General features: G+C 39.9%; 1 protein-coding gene across 1 annotated transcript in view; it reads left to right on the forward strand.

Moving 5' to 3' along the window:
• Positions 1 to 5,984: 5,984 nt before the first annotated feature.
• Bx42 (Puff-specific protein Bx42) overlaps positions 5,985 to 18,450 on the forward strand; it is a 224,628-nt gene continuing 212,162 nt past the window's right edge. The window contains exon 1 of the mRNA XM_067138220.2: positions 5,985 to 6,022. Within this exon, the coding sequence (XP_066994321.1) occupies positions 6,009 to 6,022 (14 nt within the window). The 5' untranslated portion in view covers positions 5,985 to 6,008. The remainder of the gene's footprint in view (positions 6,023 to 18,450) is intronic.

The raw sequence follows: 18,450 nt of genomic DNA on the forward strand, positions 1-18,450 counted from the left end.
ATCTGCTATATCTTGCTGGAATCCTACAAGTTGAGCTTCAGTGGAATAACCTTTCCTAAAACCGAATTGCCTTCTATCGAACCAGTTATTAATTTCACAAACATGTCTAATATAATAAGAAAGAATGCCTTCCCAAAGCTTACATACAATGCATGTCAAACTTACTGGCCTGTAATTTTCAGCTTTATGTCTATCACCCTTTCCTTTATACACAGGGGCTACTATAGCAACTCTCCATTCATCTGGTATAGCTCCTTCGGCCAAACAATAATCAAATAAGTACTTCAGATATGGTACTATATCCCAACCCATTGTCTTTAGTATATCCCCAGAAATCTTATCAATTCCAGCCGCTTTTCTAGTTTTCAACTTTTGTATCTTATTGTAAATGTCATTGTTATCATATGTAAATTTTATTACTTCTTTGGCCTTAGTCTCTTCCTCTATCTCGACATTATCCTTGTAACCAACAATCTTTACATACTGCTGACTGAATACTTCTGCCTTTTGAAGATCCTCACATACACACTCCCCTTGTTCATTAATTATTCCTGGAATGTCCTTCTTGGAACCTGTTTCTGCCTTAAAATACCTATACATACCCTTCCATTTGTCACTAAAATTTGTATGACTGCCAATTATGCTTGCCATCATGTTATCCTTAGCCGCCTTCTTTGCTAGATTCAATTTTCTAGTAAGTTCCTTCAATTTCTCCTTACTTCCACATCCATTTCTAACTCTATTTCTTTCCAGTCTGCACCTCCTTCTTAGTCTCTTTATTTCTCTATTATAATAAGGTGGGTCTTTACCATTCCTTACCACCCTTAAAGGTACAAACCTGTTTTCGCATTCCTCAACAATTTCTTTAAACCCATCCCAGAGTCTGTTTACATTTTTATTTACCGTTTTCCACCGATCATAGTTACTTTTTAGAAACTGCCTCATACCTGCTTTATCAGCCATATGGTACTGCCTAACAGTCCTACTTTTAAGACCTTCCTTTCTATCACATTTATTTTTAACTACCACAAAAACAGCTTCATGATCACTAATACCATCTATTACTTCGGTTTCCCTATAGAGCTCATCTGGTTTTATCAGCACCACATCCAAAATATTTTTCCCTCTGGTTGGTTCCATCACTTTCTGAATCAGCTGTCCTTCCCATATTAACTTATTTGCCATTTGTTGGTCATGCTTCCTGTCGTTCGCATTTCCTTCCCAATTGACATCTGGCAAATTCAGATCTCCCGCTACAATCACATTTCTTTCCATGTCGTTTCCCACATAGCTGACTATCCTATCAAATAATTCCGAATCCACATCAGTGCTACCCTTTCCCGATCTGTACACTCCAAATATATCAAGTTGCCTATTATCTTTAGAAATGAGCCTTACACCTAGAATTTCATGTGTCTCATCTTTAACTTTTTCGTAGCTTACAAATTCTTCTTTCACCAGAATGAAAACTCCCCCTCCCACCTTTCCTATCCTATCTCTACGATACACACTCCAGTGCCGTGAGAAAATTTCTGCATCCATTATATCATTTCTCAGCCATGATTCAACTCCTATTACAATATCTGGTGAATATATATCTATTAAATTACTTAATTATTCCTTTCTTTACAATACTTCTACAGTTCAACACTAACAATTTTATGTCATCCCTACTTGATTTCCAGTTCCCTGTTCCCTTATCACCGCTCCCTAGGCCATCCCGTTTCCCTGAATGTACCTCCCTATTACCCTTCCAAACAAATTTCCTAACTTATATGTACCACTGCGGTTTAAATGAAGGCCATCCGAGCGCAGATCCCTATCTCCTACCCATCCATTAGGATCTAGAAATTTCACTCCCAGTTTCCCACATACCCACTCCATAGTCTCATTTAAATCCCCAATCACCCTCCAGTCAGTATCCCTCCTACACAGTATTCCACTAACAACAATCTCCGCTTTCTTAAACTTCACCCGTGCTGCATTTACCAGATCCCACACATCTCCAACTATGTTGGTACTTATATCAGCTTGCCTTACGTTGTTGGTACCAACGTGAAGCACTACCACCTTCTCCTTCCCCTCCTCCCTCTCTTCTACTTTCCTCAACATCTGCCTCAACCTAATTCCTGGATAACATTCTACCCTGGTTCCCTTTCCTCCACACACTTTCCCCACGTGTCTAACGATGGAATCCCCCATGACCAGAGCCTCATCCCTACCCATCTCATTTGATCCCCTCCCCTCCTGGTCAGCCCTATCATTCCTGATAGCTGCAGAAGCTACTTCCTCCTCCCTTTTCTCCTTCCCATGACCCTGTTCCACCTGTCTTTTCCTATCCTCTACTCTACCTTTCCCTTTCCTACCTTTTCCCTTCCTCCTACTTCCACGCATCTCAGCAACAGTTTCCCGTCCCTCATCTTCCCTCTGTTGTTCTACCTGGAGTGACTCGTACCGATTTCGCACAGACACCTGTCCTGAATTCTGATCCTGAATAGAGCCCTTGGCCTGCAATCTCCTTCCCCTTAGAAAATTAGACCACCTGTCTTCTACAACTCCTCCCTCTCCTTCCCCTCCCTCTTGTACACCTACTGTAACCTGTACATTGTTTGAGGGAGTCCTATCTTCCTTCCTGTCTTCTGTGAGAATCCTAATTATCTCCCTCAAACTTTCCAACTCCTCCCTCATACCCCTCAATGCCTCACCACACCCACAATAAGTACACTCGCGCTCCTTAGCCATTCTTTACGGGGGGGAAATTTTAAATTAAAAAATAAAATAACTTATTTGCAAAAAAATAAATGAACGGAGGGATATATTGTCTGGGATAGTACACAACAATAAGGTAATTAATATACGACTACACTACAATACTACTTAGTCGTGCTCTATTTTTTTTATCCTACAACCCCTAACAGGATAAAAGCTGCTGTTAATTACTGAATATCGAAAGTAATACACAAGAACTACACAATTCCAAACTGCAATTAAGCCTATCCTAATTTCAACAATATTTTAGTAAGAGTTTCTACGGATACCTCTACTACACCAGTACTACACAAATATTTTACAATAATAAAATAAGCACACTAAATTCTAATAGGATATTACTCGTATACTACTGTACAGTACACTACAGTAATTTTTAAACTACTTTCAGACGTATCCTAATTAACCGGTACCGTACCGTATGTCACTACTAAGCACAACAGAAATGAAATTTGCAAGAACTACTGTACTCAAAGATTACCAACGAAGCTAAATTCTTAGACAAATTATTATTAGTATTACGGTCTAATAGATATACACGAAAGATAACACACGAATATAGCAGGCAAGATACGACACTATCTAAATGTACTGTATCTATACTACAATGTATCTACACTACACTACACTGTGTTTGGTTAAATGCTTAAGTATCAAAAGGATTGCCGTACACGAAGAAAAACACGAATATAACTGGCAAGATACTATCTAATATATTATACCTTATCTTCACTACAATTCTACTGAAATGTGGTTATGTGATTATTACAGCTGGTGCTTTACTATTATTTTCCCTACTCCACGGGACGGGGAAAAAAAAAAGTGTCCTTAATTAGGTCTACTGAAAAATACGAGGTTGTCTACAATAATTTCTCAAATATTTCTATCAAAACTACTACTACTACTACTCCAGGGACTTGAACTGCAATTACCGGTGAATTGTAGGGTGAAGTACGGTATCGTTAACGAAGACGACGAGCGTAATGGTGTAGTTGAAATAAAACTAAACGTGTTAAGTCAGAAAGTACCATCATAGCAGACCACGGACATTTAATTTCACGTCTTTACTTGTCGCGATCAGGAAATTGATAAACAGATATCGATGGTAAATCATTATGAATTCCACATGAACGATGAAAACAAATCTAATATGGGTAAATCCACTAACATAATTCGAACATAGATGGAGCCATCTAAAGCCTCCGTGGCTCAGGTGGCAACGCGTTGGCATTTCACCGCTGGATTCCGTGGTTCAAATCCCGGTCACTCCACGTGAAATTCGTTTTTCTCCGGGAACTCTGGTTTTCCCTGTCATCTTTCATTCTAGCAATACTCTCCAATATTTCATTTCATCCGTCAGTCATTCACCATTTCCCCAGAGGAGTGCAACAGGCCTCGGCAGCCAGTACAATTCCTATCCTCGCCGCAGGATGGGGGTTTCATTCATTCCATTCCTGACCCGGTCAGCGACTGGAAAACGGGTTGTAGGTTTTCGTTATAATTCAAGGACCACGTGAAGTCTTGTTGCAATATTCTTATTATTATTATTATTATTATTCATCTGTTTACCCTCCAGGTTCGGCTTTTCCCTCGGACTCAGCGAGGGATCCCACCTCTACCGCCTCAAGGGCAGTGTCCTGGAGCTTCAGACTCTTGGTCGGGGGATGAAACTGGGGAGTATGACCAGTACCTCGCCCAGGCGGGCTCACCTGCTATAGTGAACAGGGGCCTAGTAGGGGGATGGGAAGATTGGAAGGGATAGGCAAGGATGAGGGAAGGAAGCGGCCGTGACCTTAAGATAGGTACCATCCCGGCATTTGCTTGGAGGTGAAGTAGGAAACCACGGAAAACTACTTCGAGGATGGCTGAGGTGGGAATCGAACCCGCCTCTACTCAGTTGACCTCCCGAGGCTGAGTGGACACCGTTCCAGCCCTCGTACCACTTTTCAAATTTCGTGGCAGAGCCGGGAATCGAACCCGGACCTCCGGGGGTGGCAGCTAATCACGCTAACCACTACACCACAGAGGCGGCATTATTATTATTATTACTATACACAAAAGCCCTTTTTCGCGACAGCCCTGGTAGGCCTTGGCCTACCAAGTGACCCCTGCCCAGCTCGAAGGCGAGTAGATTACGAGGTGACGTGTGTTCAGCACGACGAATCCTCTCGACCGTTATTCTTGGCTTTCTAGACCCGGTCTCTACCTCACCGTCATCTCGAAACCTGAGATACAGGTAAAAATCCCTGACCTGGCCTGACTCGATCCCGGGGCATCCCTAGACTGCGGAGGTGGCTGTTATGACGCACAATGTTTGGTAAAATATTTGTTGTAAAATCATATTCTAAGCACTCGCTTCTTTTTTTTCTGTTTTATGCCCCAGGCTAGGGATATTAATCATTTACAATTAAAATATCTAACCCGGCCGAGAATCGAACCCGAGGCCGCCGGGTGACAGACGGACGCTTTGCTCCCTACACCGCGGGGCTGAACTGATTGAAGGTAATATTGGCAATTATGTAAACGTAAACTGTCAGATTAGTATTACCACTGCTATTATCGTCATCTTTATCAACATCGTCACCAAAATAGACCTACAATATTAACACCAACGATGATAAAATCCCGAAACAATATTTAATGTTTGCTGGCTAATAATCATCTTGTATTCATCGTATCACAAGTTACCAAGAGACGAACGTGGAACTATGATTCCAAGCAGTTCCGACAATACTTGTTAGATGGCGTTAGTGCATCAGTGGAGTCGACACTGGAGTCGAGAGTGTCGGTTCCAGAGGTAGCAGTCTCGACTCTTCGCGACTCCGTTCGCAGCCCATCCCTAACTGAAACTACTAGCGCCGAGTGGCTTGGTACCGAAATTTATCATTGTGTTTCATCTCTATTCTATTCTCTTTGATCCTATCTTCCAAAATGCTAAGTAGTATTTCTGTCGGCACTGAAATCGCAGGTACACAGAGATTATTAAACGCACACCTATGAATTGGCACAAACTCCTCACCAGTTAACTGCAAACAACTGCACAATTTCTGTTAGGGCGGAAAATAAGCCAATGACGGAAAATAACTATCGTTGACTATCGATAATAAGCAACTGACTATCGATGCCTGACGATAGTGATCGCTATCGATAATTATCGATAGCACTATCGATAGTTTTCCGGCTCTATTCCTGCCTTGTGCCTTTACTCCGTGATTTTATTTAGTGTTGTGGAGGTAGAAATGTCGCTGTCAAGGTAATTTTTCGTTGCGTTTAATTTAGTTTTTTTATAGGAGAATATTGTCTGTGGGTACAATATTGTGATATTCTACATATGTCCATTTGTGTTTAGTATTCGTTTCTTATTTTAATGGCAATTATTGTTGGAAATGCCATCGGAGTATAAACAAGGGTGTCCTCAATGTTGGATTTCAGTTTCATACAGCAGTTTATTTTTTGTGAAACTTTTCTGACGGCAGCAATACTGAAGAGAGTGTGTGCTTTTGTGTTGCCAGTGAAAGTAAACTGTATTTGTTTTATTGCAACGCCATGTGCTATATAGTCAGCTGATGCCAGGATCGGTGTCTTTAATCGTTCTTATATCTGGCATGGTCAGATGATCTTTTCGCACTTCACAGTATTACGTTTATCAGAGCTAGTGTGTCTTCTATTTTCACACATGGTATCGATTTTTCCTTCCTTTTTTATTCTTTCCATTTTTTCCTATCGTTCTTCCTTCGAAGTGTGGGTTTTCATGCATTCTATATGCATCTATATATCTAAGAGTACCGAAGCGTATACTCTTTTTGGGTAATTATCTTAACTTTATTATTACACTACTGTAAGTGACCATTGCCACAAGGATATTTCCCATTTGCGATATGAAATAAAAGTAAATTGACACCGATCAATTTGTTCATCTGTACCTAGCCTTCGTAATCTTACGAGTTGTGTCAGTTGTTTGTCCACAAATTCATACCGTGGAAGAGTGATGGTAGGAAACCTATTTGGATGAAACTTGTTTGGCATTGTTGTTTGCTTAAAGGACAGTTGATTTTCTTATTTCATTGCATCTTTAGTATCATTTTTGGCCTTTGGTTGTTATGTTTAGGTGAAATCTACTCAGCTCTATTATTGTGAAGGCAGTTCTTTAAGAATACAGTTGCTTAGCTTTGCAAACCTTGTGATTAGATTGAATACCATTACCCAAATCTTTTTTAAAGATTCTTTTAAAACATTATGTTGTGTAGGCCTATTCCTTTTGTTGTGTCCTCATCCATGGATAATGCCAGGGAAGTCAGCTAAGTTGTCACTGTCAAGCTAATTTTACATTGTTTAAGTCACTTTTGTAAAAGAGAATATTGTTCTCTGGGGTACATTGTGATATTCAGCATATGTTCAACTGTGTTTAATATTTGTTCCTCCTTTTAATGATAATTATCCATGAAAACTCCATCATATAACTTAAATAAATAAATAAATACAACTTTCTGTGCTGTAGGTATCTTTATCATATTTTGATACGGATCCCTGTTGTGTTGAATAAGCTCAGGTTATTGATTACCATTAACCAGAAACAGTATGCCTTGTCATACAGCAGTAACCGATGATTCTGAACCAAATTGTGGTTAAGGTGATGTAGCCTAGTTGAATTGGACAAGAATCATATGTGTACTCTGAAGTATAAAAGGGCTTGTTTGCTAAACTTTGAGAACCAAGATTTCCGGTGGTATTGATTGGGAAACAAATGAATGTTTTGCAGTTCAGGTGAATACCAGGGAGGCTTCAGACCTTGGAGAAACTGCACAGAACAGATCATCACTTTAAAATTAGTCATGGCATATTAGAGGAAACAAAAAATAATTACCACTGACCATGTTACTTAATAGGACACAATCACTCCTACTTCACTTGTTCCCTTCCCCCTTACTAATTACTCACCTTACTCCAACAACCCACTTGCTTAGTGGTCTTGCAGTTTCAAGGCCACATGAAAGGCATGTTCCCTTTCTAAAGAATAATAACATGAACATCTCTTCAGAATCGTCAATTTACTTATATAATTATTTTATGTATCCTAAGAATCTTGAATGCATTGATAAAAACCAGTTTTCTCAATATATATGAAGACCCCACGGAAAGAACGGGGTAAGTCACATTTTGTAAATTTTTCAGGAGAGCAAATTTAAAACTTTCAACATTAAAAACAAATACTTACAACACCCCAATTAAGTTTAAGCAATATAGTTATTTTGCCAAATTTATTTCTTATAAAGGAAGTACATTTAAAAAAAAATAACTACCAAAGTTTAATTATGAAAAAAAAGTAAAAATTCTGCCACTGAAAGAACGTGTTAAGTCCATCAATGTCCGACTATTAATGTATCTTAATACAATAAGCCTTGAGCGATGAGTACTAAAAATAAGGTATTCACAACAAATCAGGATTACAAATAATAATAATTAATAATAATAATAATAACAATAATAAATAATAATGTATTAAATCAACTTTCGAATGTAAACATTTAATATGTTCACATTGTTTTGTTCATGGCATTCCACTTTTCCCGTTGTAAGTAATTTAATTGTATCTGTAATCTCTTGTTTTTCTTGTTCATGGACATTTTGTGAAAGTTTTGCATTCAAAGTCTTCGATTCTGCTTGAAATTTATCACATTAGGGAGTTCTAATGGGCCGAACCCGTAATGTTTATGCAATCCTCACAACATTACCGTCGTGCAGGTAGACTCTACTTGTTACTCGCTTCAGAAAGTTTGCATTCTAACCTATTACTGCATAAACATCCGGGCCCTACTGATGATCTACTAATAGCTAATGAATTAAATCATTGGTATGGGAATATATTTAATGAGCAGAATAGCCTGGCGATAGACATTATCAATAACACTGATTATGTTGCTGGGGATGTTCTGAAACTGGGAGGTAGAGCTATTCTACGCTATTTAGAAATACTATTTACTGTGTTTCTCAACCATACGCAAGTTCCAGATGACTGGAAGAAAGCAACTCTAGTCCCGATTCCTAAAGGGGGCAACAGGCTGCTAATGAACAACTATAGACCCATTAACCTTACGTCCATTGTATGCAAACAAATGGAACAACTCATTTCAGAATATCTAAGAGAACAATGGGAAAAAAGTTAATGGATTAATGGCTGTCAACACAGTTTTAGAAAGGTTTCTCCTGCCAAAACTAGATGTCGCTCTTTCAAGATATTATCGAGTCATTAGTCAAAGGTGTGCAAGTTGATGCTATTGTAATTGATTTTGTTAAAGCATTTGATGTAGTACCAATGACATTCTGATCCAAAAATTGGTGGAAACCAACATTGATAAAAGGGTGGTTCTGTGGATTTGGGAATTTTTGACAGACCACCACAGAGGGGTGGGAAGTGAATACTCCGGCGAAGTTTCTATAATGTTGGGAGTAGTACAGAGTAGTGTTATAGGGCCACTGCTATTTACAGCATTTATCAACGATCTGCCAAATGAAATTCGAAATGCATGCAGATTTGTTGCGGACGACTGGATGATATACAGAATAATAGCGGTAATAGGTTATAACATACATACATACATTATCATTATAGACTGTTATGCCTTTCAGCGTTCAGTCTGCAAGCCTCTGTGAATTTACTAAACGTTGCCACAATCCTCGATTTTCAACTAGTGTTGTGGCCTCATTTAGTTCTATACCTCTTATCCTTAAATCGTTAGAAACCGAGTCTAACCATCGTCGTCTTGGTCTATCTCTACTACTCTCACCCTCCATAGCAGAGTCCATTATTCTCCTAGGTAACCTATCCTCCTCCATTCTCCTCACATGACCCCACCACCGAAGCTGGTTTATGCGTACAGCTTCATCCATCGAGTTCATTCCTAAATTAACCTTTATCTCCACATTTCGAGTACCCTCCTGCCATTGTTCCCACCTGTTTGTACCAGCAATCATTCTTGCTACTTTCATGTCTGTTACTTCTAACTTATGAATAAGATATCTTGAGTCCACCCAGCTTTCGCTCCCGTAAAGCAAAGTTGGTCTGAAAACAGACCGATGTAACGATAGTTTCGTCTGGGAGCTGACTTCCTTCTTACAGAATACTGTTGATCGCAACTGCGAGCTAACTGCATTAGCTTTACGACACCTTTATTCTATCTCACTTACTATATTACCATCCTGGGAGAATACACAACCTAAATACTTGAAATTATCGACCTGTTCTAGCTTTGTATCACCAATCTGACATTCAGTTCTGTTGAATTTCTTACCTACTGACATTAATTTAGTCTTCGAAAGGCTAATTTTCATACCATACTCATTGCACCTATTTTCAAGTTCCAAGATATTAGACTGCAGGCTTTCGGCACAATCTGCCATTAAGACCAAGTTGTCAGCATAGGCCAGACTGCTTATTACATTTCCACCTAACTGAATCCCTCCCTGCCATTTTATACCTTTCAGCAGATGATCCATGTAAACTACGAACAGCAAAGGTGAAAGATTACAGCCTTGTCTAACCCCTGTAAGTACCCTGAACCAAGAACTCATTCTACCATCAATTCGCACTGAAGCCCAATTGTCAACATAAATACCTTTGATTGATTTTAATAATCTACCTTTAATTCCATAGTCCCCCAGTATAGCGAACATCTTCTCCCTCGGTACCCTGTCGTATGCTTTCTCTAGATCTATGAAACATAAACACAACTGCCTATTCCTCTCGTAGCATTTTTCAGTTACCTGGCGCATACTGTAAATCTGATCCTGACAGCCTCTCTGTGGTCTGAAACCACACTGGGTTTCATCCAACTTCCTCTCAACGACTGATCGCACCCTCCCTTCCAGGATGCCAGTGAATACTTTGCCTGGTATACTAATCAATGAGATACCTCGATAGTTGTTGCAATCCTTCCTGTTCCCTTGCTTATAGATAGGTGCAGTTACTGCTTTTGTCCAATCTGAAGGTACCTTACCAACATTCCATGCTAATTTTACTACCCTATGAAGTCAATTCATCCCTGCCTTCCCACTATACTTCAACATTTCAGGTCTAATTTCATCTATTCCTGCTACTTTATGACAATGGAGTTTATTGACCATCCTTTCCACTTCCTCTAGCATAATTTCACCATCATCATTTTCCTCCTCCTCATGAGCTTGGCTGTTCGCAACACCACAATGATGATTTCCTTTTACATTGAGAAGATGTTCAAAATATTCCCTCCACCTCTCCAGTGATTCCCTGGGATCTATTATGAGTTCACCTGAATTACTCAAAACACTGTTCATTTCCTTTTTCCCTCCCTTCCTAAGATTTTTTATTACTGTCCAGAAAGGTTTCCCTGCTGCCTGACCTAGCCTTTCCAGGTTATTACCAAAATCTTCCCATGACTTCTTTTTGGATTCAACAACTATTTGTTTCGCTCTGTTTCTTTCATCTACGTACAAATCCCTGTCTCCCTCGGCCCTTGTTTGGAACCATTTCTGTTAAACCTTCTTTTTACATTTACAAGCTGCTCTCACCTCATCATTCCACCAAGATGTTCGCCTTTTCCCATCTTTACACACAGTTGTTCCTAGGCATTCCCTTGCTGTTTCTACTATAGCATCCCTGTATGCCACCCATTCACTTCTATATCCTGAACCTGCTTACTGTCTACTGTTCGAAACTTCTCACTAATCATATCCATGTACTTCTGTCTAATTTCCTCGCCCTGGAGATTTTCTACCCTTATTCGTTTGCAGACAGATTTCACTTTCTCTACCTTAGGCCTAGAGATACTTAGTTCACTACAGATCAGATAGTGGTCTGAATCATCGAAAAATCTGCGGAAAACTCGTACATTCCTAACAGATTTCCTGAATTCGAAGTCTGTTAAGATATAGTCTATTCTGGATCTGGTATGCCTAGCCTCCCATGTGTAGTGGTGAATAGCCTTATGCTTGAAGAATGTATTCGTAACAGCTAAACCCATACTAGCACAGAAGTCCAGCAACCGCTTCCCATTCCCATTAGCTTCCATATCTTCCCCACATTTACCAATCACCCTTTCATATCCTTCAGTTCTATTCCCAACTTTCGCATTGAAATCGCCCATTAGCACTGTTCTATCCTTGCTGTTGACCCTGACCACGATGTCACTCAATGCTTCATAAAACTTGTCCACTTCATCCTCATCTGCACCCTCACATGGTGAATACACGGACACAATTCTAGTCCTAATTCCTGCAACTGACAAATCTACCCACATCATCCGCTCATTTACGTGCCGAACAGAAACTATGTTCCGTGCAATGGTATTCCTGATAAAGAGCCCTACCCCAGACTCTGCCCTTCCCTTTCTAACACCCGTCAAGTACACTTTATAATCTTCTATCTCTTCCTCGTTATCTCCCCTTACCCGAATATCACTTACTCCTAGCACATCCAAATGCATCCTCTTTGCTGACTCAGCCAGTTCTACTTTCTTCCATAAGCCCCATTAATATTGATAGCTCCTCATCGAATTCCATTTCGTTTGCCAAGTTGTTTCCAAGAAGTCCCTCGCCTGTCAAATGGGAGTGGGACTCCGATACTCCCATAGGTCCGAGGCTTGCTTAAAGTGTTCTGAGCTCAGTAAATTCATGAAGCAGGATGCTACCGTACTTGCACATAGTCCAAGTGAGGATCTCTCCTCTAATGGGTTATGGACCACCGGTGAATTGTATAGTCCTAGCCGCCTGAGCACAAGGAGGGCCACGACTCAGAATAAGTCCGAGATTCCCATTCCATAGCAACTGGTATCCCGACTCTCAGGACCACTCACTAGGCCACTCAGCCATTGCCCATGGTTCACGAACTAGGGCGTGACTGCAGTAATCCACGAACATGAACCACTAGGTTATTACAACCCAATATAAATATACTCCATAAGTGGGCACTGGATAACAAAATGACAATAAATTCTCAAAAATGCTGTCTCATAAGAATGGGAAAGAAACATAGGCAAGGGGACTTTATATATTATCTTGGATCGGACGCTCTGGTTATTATTATTAGCGTATGGTAACTTACACGAAACAATACAAAGATTAAATATACAGCACAAAATATTATATACATCATTACAAGATAAACACATAATATTGAAAACAATCGTGCAAGCAAAAGTGTTCAAAGAGTTAGATCTAAGTTCTGTAGCCATTGTATGGCCTCAGAAGAAGCCAACACAAAGTCCTGGCTGGATCCAGCGAATGCCCTTCCAATGCATTCAAAAACAATATGGTTGATGGTCTGCTTAACTGCACCACAGTCACAGGCTGGAGATGATCTCATACCCCATTTAAACAACATTGATCCACATCTCCCGTGATTAGTACGTACTCTGTTGAGGGCTACTCATGTCTTGCGGGGCAAATCAAAGCCAGCCGGAAGATTCTTATAATTGAACAGTGTCTGCCATTGAATCTGAGCTACGCTGTTCCACTCTTGTTGCCAATCAGATTTTGGATTGAAATCCCTCCTAACAAGTTCCTGTGCTGTTTGAATAGGAGGAGATCTTGATTTGAGGTGACTGAATCTGACGTTAACATCTTTATGGATAGGGAGATCAGGATTGGTTAGTATCTTGTTGTATTCTCTAAACAAGTTGTTCAATCTTCTAATTCTAGGAGGTTCTATGTGGCTGAGCACTGGCAACCAGAAAAGAGGAGTAGATTTTACTGTGCCACTTCCGACACGCATTGTTTCATTCAAGACCGAGTCCACCTTCTTAGTATGAGAGCTGTTGATCCAAACTGAACAACAGTACTCAGCTGTGAAAAGCACCAACGCCATAGCTGAAGTACGCAAAGTAGATGCAGAAGCTCCCCATGTGGAGCCTGCAAGCTTGTGGATGATGATGCGTGACCTTAATTTGGCTGCTAGGTTGGTTAGATGTTTCCTGTATGATAGCATTCGGTCGAGAGCAACTCGAAGATATTTGGGGTTGGCATTGTGAGGGAGAAGACTTCCATTAAGTGACACTTTCCAGGTGATATTCGCTTGTCGGTTATTTAAATGGAAGAAGCAGGTTTCTGTTTTACTAGGGCTTGGTTTCAAGCACCACGTTTTGAAGTATGTGCACAGAACATCCAGGTCTGCATTTAAAGTTCTCTCTATCACATTACCATCCACATGCTGACTAATTATTGCCTGATCGTCGGCATAAGCAAATTGAAGAGAGCTTGTGACAGGTATGTCTACAATATACAGGTTAAACAGTAATGGGGCGCTGGCCTTCTAACCCCAACTTGGCAGGTTCGATCCTGGCTCAGTCCGGTGGTATTTGAAGGTGCTCAAATACGACAGCCCCGTGTCGGTAGATTTACTGGCACGTAAAAGAACTCCCGCGGGACTAAATTCCGGCACCTCGGCGTCTCCGAAGACCTTAAAAAGTAGTTAGTGGGACGTAAAGCAAATAACATTATTATTATTATTATTATTATTATTATTATTATTATTATTATTAAACAGTAATGGAGAGAGAACAGATCCTTGAGGTAGACCATTGTTAAGTACCTTTATTTTGTTAAGTACCTAGGAATCTACATAGAGAGAGATCTAAAATGGGACACACACGTAGGAACTGTAATTAGCAAAGCGTACTAGTCCTTACACTTCAGAGTGCTAAAGGGCAGCCGTTCCCAGGCGAAGGCTCAGGGCTACATATCACTCATTAGGTCAGTCCTGGAATATGGAGCAACTGTATGGGATCCATACCAAACAGGACTCATTAAGGAACTTCAGATTGTACAGCGAAAAGCTGCAAGATTCGTGCTTAACAATTTCAATCCTAGAAGTAGTGTGTTTAGTATGATATGAAAAACTTGGTTGGGACTAGAAGGAAATGAACACGGTTATGTGCCCTGTATAATGCTTACACGAATAAACCAGCTTGCGGAGAGTTGAACAGTCGACTAGAAAAGCCGTGTTACATAACTAGGACAGATCAGCATAAAGTAAAAGGTAGATCGCAGAAAACTAACTTTCGTAAATATTCGTTTGTAAACCGGGTAATTAATGACTGGAATGCATTACCTGCAGCTGTATTGGAGCCTTTTCCAAAAAATGTAAGATGCTTCAAGAATAGACTCCAGCATTCTGTAAATTGTGTGCAAATTTCTGTGATGGTGTCATATTTTATTGCACTGAAAATGTTAGTACTAAGATATCAGAATTATTTAAGGTATGTGTGAATTTGTATATGAACATGCTGTATTTACAGTGCCAAGATAATAGTAATTGGGCCGCTCAATCTAATGTTAAGTCATAGTGTAAAATTTTGAAATGCTTAAGGTTCATGTGAATGTGTATATGACAGTGTTGTAATGTTAAGCTAGTAGTAAGCTCAACAAAATATTTTAATACACCAATACCGGACAGCTCTATCTCAACAGCATTGATTGGAGTGCGAACAGCGATGTTGGTGACATCTAGCTTGTCGGTGTGAACTGCATACTTGTCAATGCTACAGTGGAGAGGAATGCACTACACTCATTGGAAATATTTTTGTTATAATAATTGAATAATCATAATAATTAAGAATGAAATTTTAAAATATGAAATGTCTCCTTCATAAACCTCCAAATGAGCATTATGTTAGCCGCGCCTTTCGCGATGTCTTAAAAAGTATAAAGCAGAATTTGTTTGAGGATCCACCCAGCCTCTTGGGAGAAATATTTAACAACTACTCTCTGCTCTTCTTTCTAGCCTCTTCTCAATTACCTAGCACAGGATTTTGTATGGACTTAGCCTAGTTTTTCGGCCGGATGCCTTTCCTAACAGCAATCATATGTGGAGGGATATATACCATACTCACTATTGCGTGTTTGTGTGGTGGTTTTTTGTATGATGTGTTGTATATACTTGAAGATGCGTATGAATACGAACACAAACCCGTAGCCCTCGATCTACAAGAATTAACAGATGTGTTTAAAATCCCCGACTCGGCCGGTAATCATACCAGTGCCCTCTGAACCGAAGGCCAGTACGCTGACCATTCAGTGGTGGTGATTATTTTAAGAGGAAGCACAACTGGCCAGCCATCCCCTATCAACAAGAATGAAGATATCTTAGGGGGGGGGGGGGGGGTGGCACGAAGCGCTAACCATTCAAAGCCCAGAGGGGGCAGATAACTTAACAACATCCATGATTTATTAAGATTTTGGGAAAGAGAAGCTGTAATTAGGACCAGGAGTTTTGGTCCATTATTTTGACTTCTCCTTCGGTACGGCCAATCTTCCTGGACTCTATAGGGGAACTGACCTCATGCTGCTATTTCACTTTTGCTGTACTTTGAATTTTCTGTTTTACCTCTGAAGACAGAAATACATAATATATAGAACACATATTGGGTGTACGTGAATATACAACGATGTTTTTGAAAAGGAAGAAGTGTGTTCAGAATTTCCTAAAGTCTCTTTCACAAATTTATGCATGAAGAATTTCCATACACACGTATTAAATTAGGCTGGTGCTCAAGCCAATGCCAATAATACACTGAAATAATTTTCTTACGCCGGGCTGAGTGGCTCAGATGGTTGATGTGATGGCCTTCTGATCCAAATTTGGCAGGTTCGATCCTGGCTCAGTCCGGTGGTATTTGAAGGTGCTCAAATACGTCAGCCTCGTATAGATAGATTTACTAGCGTGTAAAAGAATTCCTGCGGGACTATATTCCGGCACCTCAGCGTCTCCGAAAACCATAACAGTACTTCGTGGGACGTAAAGAAGTTTATTATTATTTTTATTATTTTCTTACAGTAAGAAAATGGTGACTGGATTCGAAACTCATGGCCTTCAATTTTCAATTTCAAGACTACCGCGATAACCATTTCGCTACAGGCCCACAAGTTTTCAATTGTGAAATTTATGCTACTGTTTAACAATGTGGACCCTCAAGTTTGAGTATACTAGAGTTCCATATTTGTTAATATTATTGGTTTTACGTCCCACTAACATTTCAGTTGAGTATTTGATTTTCTTAATATAAGGGGCATAAAACGTAACCTCAACACAGATGCGAGGTCATTACTTCTTTTAATGCTTGTGGTCCTTATCAGTTCCCATGGCCGTTATCTTGCTGGGTAATTTTTTCAGCGCATAACACTTTTCTTGGAATATAGCTGCAATGTAAGATTTAGTTACAAACACTGATACATTATAAAGAACACGGCAGTGCGCCAGGAATCATACAGATGACAATATGTTATTGAAGAGTTGTTCACACCAAGCCATGTAGGTAGCAGCCCTATTGACTTTCTCACTGAAAACAGCAGGCTGTCTGGTATTGTCATATTAAAGTATTTAGCTCAACCTATAGTATTGTAAGCCATAGTGTTAAGCACGGGAAAAGTTAAGTTGTATGTGGATTTGTGTATGATGCAGAATTTAGAATATTAAACTAGTAGGCCTAGTATTTTTTGTAATATTCTTTTTCCATGGAATTGCTTGTTGTACTCTTGTTGTTTTTGTTGTTGGGTAATTATGTTTGAACTTTACTTTATTATCATCACACTACTGTAAGTGATCATTTCCACCAGGATATTTCCCAATTGTGATGTATTAGTTAATAATAATAAATTTCATGGTCAGTATCTGATTCTATGGATCTTGTTACAACTTTATGTTCAGCATAGAAGTCATCACTTCCTTCAATTATCATCAAATAGCAAATCATTATCATCCAAAAGTAGATGCTATACTTCATCCGCATCTCCCGGTTTTCGTTAGTCATGTCTCTTTAGTCATATTCAATAAGCGGCAAGAATATCATACAATAAGGAAATACTGTAAACAACATGCAGCATACCGAACTGAAGCAATCACTTTGTTGGTTCACTGACAAACTGTTACATTACTTGGCTTGTTTGGTCTATCAGTCCCAAGTGACACATCAGCTGACTGTAATAGCTCATGTTAAGTTATTTGTTAGTCTCATCATGTCGTTTCAGGACAACACTTATCAAGGTATGGCATAACATGTCCTAAAGCGATAAGAATGTGAGCACATCCATTGGTTAGATATTAAAACTGAACCAGACCATGGGGCTGTCAGACCCATGCGCGACTAATGGAGGCTTAAATACATTTCACTGCAAAATTAAAGAATGCATGTTTTTAGTTTTTGACCCACTTACTTCTCACCAAAAGGTGCTGCCGATCTAAATCAGTAAAATATTGCTAGGTTCACCCAGAAGGATGTGGGTTCAGTTCCTTGTCAGGAAGTTACAAATGTAGCAGCAAAATTAATACTTCTGGAGAGGCTCATGACCCCGAGGTTCCTCAGCCAGGCATAGGGCTAAACCCTCTAAGTAAGAGCCGGGCTGAGTGGCTCAGACGGTTAAGGCGCTGGCCTTCTAACCCCAACTTGGCAGGTTCGATCCTGGCTCAGTCCAGTGGTATTTGAAAGTGCTCAAATACGACAGCCCCGTGTCGGTAGATTTACTGGCACGTAAAAGAACTCCTGCGGGACTAAATTCCGGCACCTCGGCATCTCCGAAGACCTTAAAAAGTAGTTAGTAGGACGTAAAACAAATAACATTATTATTATTAAACCCTCTAAGTTACTTAGTGCCAAGGTTATTCTTAGTGGAAGCCTTTACCTTCCTCTCTTCCAAGGGCCTATATATGGAAATGGC

This window comes from Anabrus simplex, chromosome 1 (genome assembly GCF_040414725.1).
Source record: "Anabrus simplex isolate iqAnaSimp1 chromosome 1, ASM4041472v1, whole genome shotgun sequence".
NCBI lineage: Eukaryota > Metazoa > Arthropoda > Insecta > Orthoptera > Tettigoniidae > Anabrus > Anabrus simplex.